Below are 12,061 nucleotides of genomic sequence, written 5' to 3' on the forward strand. Positions count from 1 at the left end.
ACTCAGTCATTTAACCTGGCCAAGGCCAGTGTAAATGCTATCAGAGCTTGCCCACAATTACATGCTTAAGAACGATGGCACCATTATCTGATTGTGCATATATAATTGATATTTTTATTCAGGTAACTCCCTGGGTGAGCCATGCCGATTGGCTCCGCCATTTTAATGGCTTGTTGAACTGGTAAGACGAATTGATGATGGTTGTGACCGCACCGGACGAGCTTTGCTGTCTGGAAGAGCAGTTCCCTGACGGTGATACTTCTAGCTTGAATGTGGAGGAAGGGGTCTCAAATGGATGTGAGAGAGGTTTAACATATAGCTTGGAGTGAATCAATCATGTCCTTGAAACTTGCGCAAATAACACTTTGTTTTTAATATTTATTTACGTATTTTGAGGAAAAAAGGAACTCCTTTTCAGCAAAAAAAAAGAAAAAAAGGAACTCCTCTGATTCATCGAGTTAATAAAGAAGTATAGTTATTTAGCAAGGTCGAGAAAACTCGAAAACTCGATGATAAATTGAGATCTGTATTATGTTCTTGACAAAAAAACAGATGCCCGTGAGTGCTTTTGCTAAGCTTGACTGTTCCTATGGTTTTAGATCATTGTTATACATAGTTAAGATCTGTATTAACTAGGCAAGCCTCTTGGGCATTATGCCACAAACAGCTTGGCTTTAAGCAATCAATGCTCTCCAAAATAAGCTTGGGCTGAGCTCTAGTTTAGATTATCCAAAATAGGAGTTTAACATGAATAATGCATATTGTCAAAGATGAAGGCTTTCTTGGAGATAGGATGCTTTTAAAAATATGGTTAAATAGGTTTTTTTTGGAAATATGGTCAAAAGGGGTATCAGATGTAAACTAATTTAAATATTTAAACTAATAGAAAGTTGGGGAAGAAGGGGGAGGATTTTTTGAGAGGTATGTTTACATAGAGAGTTTAAAATATAAAAATAGCAGAAAACTGAAAAAGGAGAGGAGGATGTTTATAGAGATTTGGTTAAATAGTATCTTTTGGAAATATTGATGAATAGGGGGTTGAAAATGAAAGAAAATTAAAATGTAAATTAACAGAAAGCGGGGGAAAAGGGAAGGATTTTGTAGAGATATGTTTAAACAGAGCGCTTTAAATGTAAAAATTGTAGAAAACTGAAATATGTGTGAAGGATTTTGTAGAGATATGTTTAAATAGAGCGCTTTAAATGTAAAATTGTAGAAAACTGAAATATGTGCATCACATCCGAACACTCTCCCAACTGAGCTATCCCCTCAACTACCTAAAAACTTTAGATTAACTATACATGTTATATATAATTGCAATATTACTTTACACCACAATATCTTAGACTCTTGCAAGTATTTTTGCTGCAGGCTAGAAACAAATAAAAGGATCTGAACCATGGCTTGCAACTTATTCCCTATAAGTTACATGACTGATTAGCAGTTTTCACTGCACCAGAGAAAGATGTTTCATCCAACCACCACACTTCATGAACTTCATATAACACTATCTATGACCATAGGGGTAAGATTACTCATCGAATTACTAAGCTAATACTACTCATTTCGAGCCTCGAGTATATTGTTACACGGATTTGGCTCTGGTAGAACCACCTAGGAGCAAAAAGTGCCTGACGATAAGCTACGGAGCTTTGCATTGCAACACAATTAGTTCAGATGTTCATAGCAAAATTATGAGTATTTGTTCCTATGTCAAAGTGATTATGGAACCAATCTCACTTAATTTTAGCGAACATAACGTAGCAGGAAGGGCATATGGATTGTAGTAATGGGATGACAGACTGGTGATTTAGCATTGCTATCATTCTTATGCCACATCTATAATTCATTAATATAGTTTCTTCATGTATGACTACTATCAAGAACATGTAAGCCTTGAAATGGATGTTGGAAGCTTCGCATGATCTCCTAGATTTCTTGTCCTTCCCAAAAACTAAGAGTAGCTGAAACGTCTTCATCTTAGGCTCACAAGCTAATGTTTTGAAGCAAAATTTCAATAAGGACATCTTGATCTTTAACATATAATCAGCATTAATTATTGCTGTCCTCCATATTTTCTGACCTATATTTTTATGGTTAGCTTGTGATCATAAACATGAAGTTGAAGAAGGAAAAGGAAATGGTCTCCATAGGTCCTCATGAAGTAGCAAAACACGCCATGGCAACTTAAGCCGCCATCCAGAGAGAGAGAGCTATTGTATCATATTTTTGATATATGTGGCTGTCACTTGAGGACCCATGACCTAGCATACACCGATTCCCTCTAATATTTACTTCATTCAAGTTTGTTTTAGATAGGTGGATGGTTTGATTCAGAGAACGATTTTTTAAAAAAAAAGTTGGATGGTATCAAACCCATGTATCGATAAGGAAAAAAATGGACGGTCAAATCCTGCAAACACTAACCTCTAGTTTGATCGGTTCTACTAGGTAAGGTTTCATTAGAAACTATCATCATCATCAAAAGAAAAAAAAAAAAGAAGGAAAAGAAGAGGTTCCATTAGGTACTAGTCAAGATCTTAACAGCGTTGAAGTGATGGTTAGCATCCAAATATTTAATACAGGTCGGTTTATAACCACCCACAGGCACCATCTAATAAATGAAAGCTAGGTTGCAAGCAGTGCACTTTGATAAGCTAGGGTTCTAAATACATACATACATATATATGGAGCATGGTTTCATGTGGGAATGCTTCATATTTGGATGGCCGTTGAGGGTGTTGCCTAAACTTTTCTTATGGTCAAATGCATGGCTCGGGAATTAGAAGGGAAGAAGGGTTGCTTGAATTGGTTTCTTGTTGTTTTCAATGTGTTTTTGATGTCAAAAACAAGTGTAGTTGGGAAAATATGCTTTAGCTTGAAATAGTGATAGAGGGGAGATGACCGGTTGTTGCATTGTGTGCTTAGGTGTTAACTTCATGTTGGCCTTTTGTTGAAGTATTCCCAACGGAAATAGCCTTATAGTAGGAGGCAATGGATCGATGCCTGTCCAAAGTAACGAAAAGCTTCTGCATTTACTTGCTGATAGCTACTCCAAACCTCTCCCAATTCATGTCCAAACATCACAGAGAGAGAGAGAGAGATGAGTGGTCTGCTGTCCTTACGATATTCGTTTCCAAGAGTAAGTTGATGTGGTGGTGCTCTTGGACAGTTTTGCTTAGCTGAATCCTTCAATGTAATGATACATATGTATATGTGATTTATACGCGAGCTAGCTATCCTCGTAAAGGAGTCCATCAAGGTAATTGCTCACGGGACACTGGAACTAAGTCTCAGGATCCTCTGCGATGCGCATTTTGCACTGCAAAGAGAGGCACAACCTTAGATGGCCGCCACATCATTCGATCATAGAGACAAATAGTTATCAAACAAGATCCGGTGTATAGCATCCAAAACATATCATATATGGCACGTAATGTCCATCTTATTTGATAGCCATCCACATCCATGATCGAATGATGCGGCAGTCATGCATCTAGAGCTATACCGTTCTCTACGGTGAAAATCTTGCATCGGCGTAGATGATGCAAACTTGTAGGTCTAAAGCCCTTCTAGATGTTCAGAAAAAGGTCCACCTACAAAATTTAAAAGGAAAGTAAAAAAAGAAAAAATAGCAAAGAGAAGTCTAAGTAAGGAGATGAAACCTACACCCTGTGGTGTTTAATGCGTGCCCAACTATCCAATGTAAGTAGGTGACCCTACTTCCTCTCCAGTTCTCAACCAATGCGTATGTAACATATGACTTACGACACCACACATGCACTACCAAAATAATAATAGACTAAAGAGAAGAGAAGTAAGACACTTCATTGCAATTATTTTTTCTCCAGCGGTCATTTTCAAGCCAAAGCAAGCACACGTATTTAGCAAACATGAGAACTTGTATGCATAGTTATGTATCCATAGTTAATCATCCATTAGGCATATCCTACGTCGACATTCACACCTTTAATTTGTAAACGTGACTACGAGGCACAAAGGCGTACATTTCTTGCATGCATGCTTTAAATTGATTTTGATACCCAAAGGTGATAAAATTTGATGGCAGGCATCGTGCGTGCATCTCTTCCATCAATTAGAGAACAAGAAAAAGTTTTTCAAGAAATACCATCTTTATAATGCCTCATCTCTATTCAACTTTGTATACTGTAAGAAAATATAAAATATATAAATAAATCTACCTCATCCTACCGGCTTAAGTTTTTGGGATAAGTGTAGTAATTTTAACATATACATCGAGGATGGCGGTGTGTTGCACGTGCCCAGGCACTATTACATAGAAGTTGGTTCTTGATTTTCCATGAATCCAAGTTGTTGCATACTAACTATATCTAAAGAGGTCGCTTTTGATGAGGAATGGGAATATGGTTGAGTATGGTGTACTTTAATGGTGCCGACAATTTTCTTGTTATTCCTTCCTCCTGTGGTCATTGGGTGATGTCCCTTTTAATTCTAGCAAAATCTTGGATCACTTGTGGACTAAAGAGGCCCCACCTGTCTTATTTCCACATCATTCACACATGCATGGGGCCATTCTGCCTTGCCCCATTTTGGGAAATTTTGAAGGAATTCGTTTGGTACATGCCACCTGGGTTTGTCCAGTTTTTCCTTGTTAATAGAAATATTTTATGTTCTTAAGGTTTTAGGAGCCCTTGTTGGAATGCATAACATTTGCTTTGACTATGTTCTATAAGAAAAGCTTACTGATTTATAACATATATGTGTGTGTGTGTGTGTGTGTGTATATATATATATATATATCCACAGGTATACTATGAAGGTGGTTTCAAACAAGATTAAGTATTACAGTTTCATTTAATTAATACTGGCCGTTGCCATGGAATATCATATTGCATAGAGGATGGCCATATCAATTGTAGTAGATAACCCATGTCATTGGATAGCATAGATTTCTCACTGCGCCCGCATGCTGACTGGTGAAACTACTTTGACTAAAAGAAATTGAAAAGTATTATTAGTTGGTGCATGGCCATCACATTCATCAAGAAACCATCTACAGTAATTAATTGCATGGCATCGACATCGAAGGATCGAATGATTCCATTGCTTGTTTGCAGGTACATATATGTGAAAGAAATGTGAAGGAGAACAGTCCAATTTAGTACAGTTAAAATCCTCCATCAACAGAAAAATATCACCTCCTAATTGTCTATCAATAACACTGGACTTGCCATCTACATGAAGGTGAAGAAAAGGAGATAGGCCACCCATTTTTCTGTTGATGCCATACTTACACGCCATAAGTTTCATCAATTTCACAAAAGGTAAGAAGGGAATAAAGTAAAAGGCCCATTTCATTGATAAATTACATTTGTATACTTTCAGATATTTTTTGAACATTAGATGATGATCTGTGCATATATAAAGCTATAGCCATTTAATATGAAACACACTAGTGAGTTAAGGGCACGAACTCTTATTGCTCTTGTTATTTGGAAACTTAAAAGCAAGTATCATTTTGCACTCTCCAAGAATGATGTAGTGAGCTGCTTATGTGGCTAGTTATTCTGGTAGTACCTTGTGGGCTGGAGATATGGAGTTGCCCTAGGCAGTCCGAGGCATTTTGTTTTCTGACTTTATTGGGTGCATCCGTACTTGTCAGGTATGATCAACCCGCTTTAGCAACAAAAAAAATAAAATAAAAAATGATATAGTGAGCAAGATGATAAGTTAATGTATTAAACCCAACATCACTAATTATTGTAACATAAATGAATCCAAATGATATCCACATAAGATATCCATAATCCCAATCATTCCTTAACCCAACTATTTCTTTAGCTCTTCTTAGTCCTCTTCTTATGCCAGCCCTCTTAAACAATATTTCCGCGTAGTCACATCCATGCATTTTCTCTGAGCAAAATGACTTGTGTTTGGGATTAACAATGGCAATGTAATGGATTTAAGTCCAATTATTGCGTAAGATAAAATCATCCAGCTATTCAACTTTATCTTCAGCAGAGTCTTTCTAAAATGCAATTTATAGTGCAATTTCAATTAAAGTTCCCAAGGGTGCGAACCGTGTGGATGCATTAAAAACTTCTCTCTATATATGTATACGAGTTCATGCTCCAAATTTGGGGTTTTAAGGTTTTAATTTACCCACCTTCCTCTAAACTTAGAAATTCTAATGTGGGCAGTCCAGCTGCCAGCTAAACCGTTTACCAAAGTAGTTTGGTAGGTTTAGAAAATAGAAAGAGCACTAAAAACTGCACATATGGCTTGTAATACTTTTTTAATGGTCTAATTTTTTTATAACCTTGCTAATTTCTAGGTCCACCAAATATATACTTGATCAAAACACTAGAAGCTATCCATCTTCCAATTTATATCAAACCACAATTCTGCACTCATGGACGATCAAGATCACTCGCTCGCACCTTAGACATTTCTAATGCATGAGCTCTAAACTCCAATGATCAAACAATCATGTATTTTAATGTGTGTCTAGAGAGAGAGAGAGATAGTTTTGTAAGGAATATTGTTAAGGAAGTTGAGAACATTATTAAGTTACAAGGATAGGTGCAATTGATAGGGATGGTTATGTGCCAATGGCCCAACACGCCAAGTTGTGAGGATGCTACATGGGCATATATGATGTCATCCCTCGCTGTCGTGTTATACTAACAAAAACGACTTCCCATCCAAACCCTAAACCAACCCAAGTCTCTCATTTCTTCTATTTATCCTCCCCATTCCTTCTTTTCCACCCCCTTATCCTCTTCGCATCCTGCTGCCTCTGATCATCTCCAATCGAGGAAATCTGAACAGCAGCAAAGCACCTTCCTGAGTGATGGGATCGTCAGCTGGAGCCATTGAATCCGATGACACCAAGGTTTGCCCTCGCGGGCACTGGAGACCTGGCGAAGACGAGAAGCTGAGGCAGCTTGTCGAGCAGTACGGTCCTCAGAACTGGAACTCAATCGCTGAGAAGCTGCAAGGAAGATCAGGTGTGTTCCAATAGTTAAGATCAACTCCTCACTTTCAATAGTCTTCTCCGATATCGGTATGTTTATATTCACAAGAGAAGAAGAGATGCTACTACAACATCTCTACCATCTTTCTTCTCACAATAGTAATCCCTATTATCTCATAAACAAGTCTCCAAATTCAAGCTTGTGAAGCTATGGCAAATTCCTTTATCTTATTTTCTAAGATATGAGTTCTTATGGCTCGCTCTTTTCAGGAAAGAGCTGTAGGTTGAGGTGGTTTAACCAACTAGACCCGAGAATTAACAAGAGACCATTCACGGAGGAAGAGGAAGAGAGGCTCCTCACAGCTCATCGCATTCATGGAAATAAGTGGGCGTTGATATCCCGACTTTTCCCTGGGAGGACCGATAATGCTGTGAAGAACCATTGGCATGTGATCATGGCTCGACGGCACAGAGAGCGATCGAGGCTCTTTGGCAAGAGAAGTTGTCAGGATCACATCCTCAGCAGCTCCGATCGTACTGCGAATGGCCTTTTTGCTTCATGCTCAGCTCCTCAAGAGGGAAGCAACTCAAATCACATCCAGTTTAATGCTTGTAGGCTCTTTGAGTTTGGAAGCTCCACCAGTGATAGGTTCCCTGCGTCACCTTCAAGCTTATCACTTCCTTGGGCCTTCTCTGGTTCGAATATCTCCTCATCACGTCAAATTTTTGGCGCTCAGAGAAGGAACTTCTATAGTCCTAAATATAATTATGATGTTCTCCAGAGATCCCATTTCCATGACCAGTCCCTTCGCCCTTCTCATCATACTTACAGGAGTTTCAATGCATTGTGCGACGCAGGCTACACCCGGGTGGTTCCTCATTCTATCAGATTCTCCGGCACAAGCGATGGTTGTGGAAGTGAGGTAGTGAGTGCAAGTGAATTAATTAGAATTGGGGATTCTTCAGCTAGAGCAATGAACCGTAGAACTGATAATAACCAGCAAGATGATGGCGACGAGTCCTTGAAACGCAAGCATATTCCCTTTATCGATTTCTTGGGTGTTGGGATCTCCTCTTGAATTCAAAAATTATCGCAGATCTGCATACTTGGAGTTAGGTTAGATAGCTAAATTAGGAGAGAGAACCATGTTGGCAATGGTTTTTGTTTGCAGTGTGTTGGTATCATGAAATTTTCATGGTTCTATCACAAGCTAATATTTATTCTGAACTATCAAAACTTCCAGTTCATTAATTTATCGATGCTTTTGATCTTGTTGATTTGATCATTTCCTTATTTTGATGGACTAAAATATATATGCTGTTGAAGTATTTGGTCGATGGCAGAGTTAAGTCTCCTTATGAATCCCTTGTAGTGGATATATTCCATCCTATAACATGGACCTAGTTTATAAAATTTGATCCCCATGTATGTACATGTTCTTGAAATATAAATGCAGCCTCTGAGTCTTAAGTTGTCAACACAAGCAAGGGTAATACCCTTTTAGTTTTAGTTCCAAGTGTGAGGCCCAATAGTCCCACATTGGAAAGACTCGTTCCAGAGCCTGGGCATATGAGGCGGGTATCTCCTAATCCTGCAGACGCGTTTTGGGTGGAAAACAAAACCGGGGAGGGGTGAAGGACGCTTGCGTGAAGCCCCAGAACCGGACAATATCTGGCAGGGGAGCCCCGTGTTCCCCCCTCATGTGGCCCCCACGTGGGCACTAGGTGCCTCACGTGCCTCGCAGAGGCGGGGGCGTGACATTTGGTATCAGAGCCGAGGACGGCTCTTGTCCGATGGTGGGAAGGGTCCGATGGTGACACCAAGACATTGTCAAAAAGCATGCAAAAAGGTACCTACTGTCATTCCTTTTTCTTTTTATTTCGCTTGTCTGAAGATATGTTTTGATTGGTTCTCACCCTTTTTAATCTATTCCGTATAGAAGAGAACATAAGTTCTTGATAAAATGAAGTTCTCACAAGATGGCATTTCCCCTCTTGGATATCATTAGCATAGCTGATGAAGCAAGTGGGTAAGTTGATCGAGACTTCTTCCAGCCTCCTTTCTTGAATCTTGATGTTGCAACTTTGAAAGAATAGGTCAAGATAGGGTTCACTACAAGTAAACGTATGTTGTGGGTGAAATTAAGGTATACCTTCTTTGGTTTGTTGTTCAGTTTAGCCGAATGTTCTTCATTCAAACCATCAACCTGTATCTTTTTATTGTTAAGTTGGCGATATATATACTTTTTTTTTTCTTTAGAAAACCATCCCTAAGGGATTCGAGTTTGCAAAGACGCCTACCTGTTCATAGATCAAAGGAAAATGTTACAAGAAATGCCATTAGCAAACCCAAAAGAAGATCTATTATATCAACGAAGATATGACAAACAAAATTAACAAAATTTAATGACAAAGACCATCAGAAATGGTGCAGCCCAAGAAACATGGAGATACAGATCCATTAACAAACCACAAAATTTCAATAAATAGTCTTAAAAGCAGCAAATATATAAAGCATCAGGAATGTCCAACAGAAAAATGACTGGATCTGGAGCTGAATCCATCATTGGAAAGAGAGGATCCCCGCAGCAGGAAACACGAGCCTTTCATCAGTTTTCTGGCTGAAGAAAAAACATGCACCACAGAATTAATATATTTGTGAATGTTTTGCAATTTCTTCAAGCCAGATCTTCTGAAAGAGAGATTCAACTCCATGCCTTTTTTTTTTCCTGATCTATCAGGAAATCTTTTTCTCTGATGCTTTGTCCACAGAAAGAAGTGAAGGTCGGTCTCCTTCTCATACCGCAGAAGTCTTCACAGAAGTGCCAAATTTGCCCTACGAAACTAAAATAAAGGAACAAATGCCTTGAAGTTTCTTGGGCAAAAGATTTATATATCTAATGATGTTGCCAAGGCCAAATAGCTAGAAGTCTTAGTTGTCATCTTCAAACATGTCATGTCATTAAATTAATTTGAAAATGTCTATACAATAAGAAAACTTTATGTAGAAGAATCCTCACATAAGATGATGCGTCAAGTACTTTTCATTGTTGTGTTAAGCAAATACGTCTTATGCAATGATTATTATTGGGCTTATATCCTCCATCAATTCAAGAATATTGTCTAAACTTGTACCACCAAACATAGAAAAAATACTGGCTGCTTCATATTTCTTCATGTCACAACATGAGATTAATTTTGCTTCCAAACTTGACATTAGCCGGAACTTTTGTGCAGCAAAAGGGAAAAAAAATGAAGTTATATCAGCATATCACTGGAGGAAAGCAATAATGTCTTGATTCTTTGTAGCTAACACCTCTCTTCATCTTAATCTAGTCCTCTATTAAAATTTTGGGCAGATGCAATCGGACTAATAATGGTTATGTTTCTTTGTTGATAAAATCTTTCTAATATAGAAGTTTGATACACAATGAAGGCATATATAAAAAGAAAGTCAGATTTCGCCTGGAAATGGTTTAGGCTACTTGTAGCTGTAACTTAACAACATCTACCAAGAATGTATGCTTCTTACACTCTAAGTTACGAGCTTTGTAACCTCACTGATTGCGCTAGATGTTATGTTGGACCTTGTGCAAATTTATTATATTCTAGAACTCCTCACTTAGGAACTAATTAAGAATGAAGAATTAGTCGTGGTTGATAAGGTGGAAATCTTTACCATCGGAAAAAAAAGTGGAAATCTCCACATCCATATGAGCAACACATGTCAATCCAAAAGAAATCATTTATAGCAATGGCTTCTCCTAAATGGTATATTATAGTAGACCAAGAAGAAGTCACCTTTGGCTAATGGAGTCGTAGATTGTTTGAGCCTCGTATGTGGCTGACTACTCCAGAAGAGCCCTGTGAGTTGGAGAGATGAGGGAGGTGCCTAAAGCACTTCGAGACTTGTTATTTCTTGATTTTTTTGGACGTATCTATACTAGGATTGTATGAATTATCCATTACAGCAAGAAAAAGAAAAAAAAAAGAAGTCACCTTCCCAAGTATGAGAGTGATGTTTGGATGCATGAGATTTGTTAAGTGCACATGCACATTTTAGCACTCTTTTGTACCTAATTTTCTAAAGTTCTTCTGCATATAACTCTTAAAAAGATGTAATTTTTTATTTTGGTTTTCATATTGTAATTGAAGGTCCTTCCGAGCCAAGCCCACCTGAAACTTGGGTCACTCCCTATCTTTCTACTGCATCATCACGATTCATCCTTATTGTTATGGACAGAAGTTTCATCTCAACCAATTGCGATGACCCAATCAAATTGTTTTCATATTCATTTCGCCTATTCCCAACAGCTATGAAATTAATAATGACATTTATCCCTGTTCATGGCTTGAAAACACTGTTCATATGAACAGTGTTTGAGATGACATTGTTCATATGAACAGTGTTACGTGAAAACACGGTTCATATGAACAGTGTTACGAAAAATATGCTCTGTTCACTGTTCTTCTTCTTCCTCCCGTAGTGCATCACGGCCGTCCATCTTCCACGGATCACCTTCCAGATTAGCTCCCACGCCCGTCCGCCTCTTCCGCGTCAAAGCAGGCTCCAGCCTCCTCCACGATCCATCCCAGCATTCGTGCAACTTCTTCCATTTCCAGCGCCCGTTCCACAACGCATCTCAGCTTTCGGATTAGCAGCCATTCACATGCGATCCTCCCAACGATCCCGCGGTGTCCTCTCCGGATTAGCGTCCGCATCACGGCCGTCCTCTTCATCCGGAAAGCGTCCCAGCCGGGATGCGCATCATCGCCTCCCCCGCGTCCACCTCTTTCCCCCATTTCAAAAATCTTCCCACGATGCTTGCAGCCCCGCATTCGGATACTTCCGTTTCTCGCCATCAAGGAGCCGCTCCAGCCGCATTTCAGCTCCCTTCCGCATCCTGTGACCCCCTCTCCGTGATCGCTGCATCTGCGCCGGATCTTCACCCACGATCAGCTCCCAGCGGCAAGAAATAGGGGAGAAGAGGGGGAAGGAAAGCCAAGAAACAGAGCCATGCTTTGTTTTTGAAAGAAAGGGAAATATTAAAAAAAAGCCCACCGAGCGTGCCACAGGAGGAGTTTTCTTTTTCTTTCTTCCTT

At 39.1% G+C, this 12,061-nt stretch overlaps 1 protein-coding gene across 1 annotated transcript; it reads left to right on the plus strand.

Moving 5' to 3' along the window:
* Window positions 1–6,706: 6,706 nt before the first annotated feature.
* LOC103711097 (transcription factor MYB73-like) lies at window positions 6,707–8,214 on the plus strand. The gene is made up of 2 exons (XM_008797099.5): window positions 6,707–6,992; window positions 7,229–8,214. Exons 1-2 carry the CDS (start codon window positions 6,836–6,838, stop codon window positions 8,035–8,037), a joined length of 966 nt encoding a protein of 321 aa, XP_008795321.2. The 5' UTR covers window positions 6,707–6,835; the 3' UTR covers window positions 8,038–8,214.
* The last annotated feature ends 3,847 nt before the right edge of the window (window positions 8,215–12,061 follow it).

This window comes from Phoenix dactylifera, chromosome 13, assembly GCF_051530095.1.
Source record: "Phoenix dactylifera cultivar Ajwa chromosome 13, Ajwa_hap1_PhDact_Kaust_v1.1, whole genome shotgun sequence".
Lineage (NCBI taxonomy): Eukaryota > Viridiplantae > Streptophyta > Magnoliopsida > Arecales > Arecaceae > Phoenix > Phoenix dactylifera.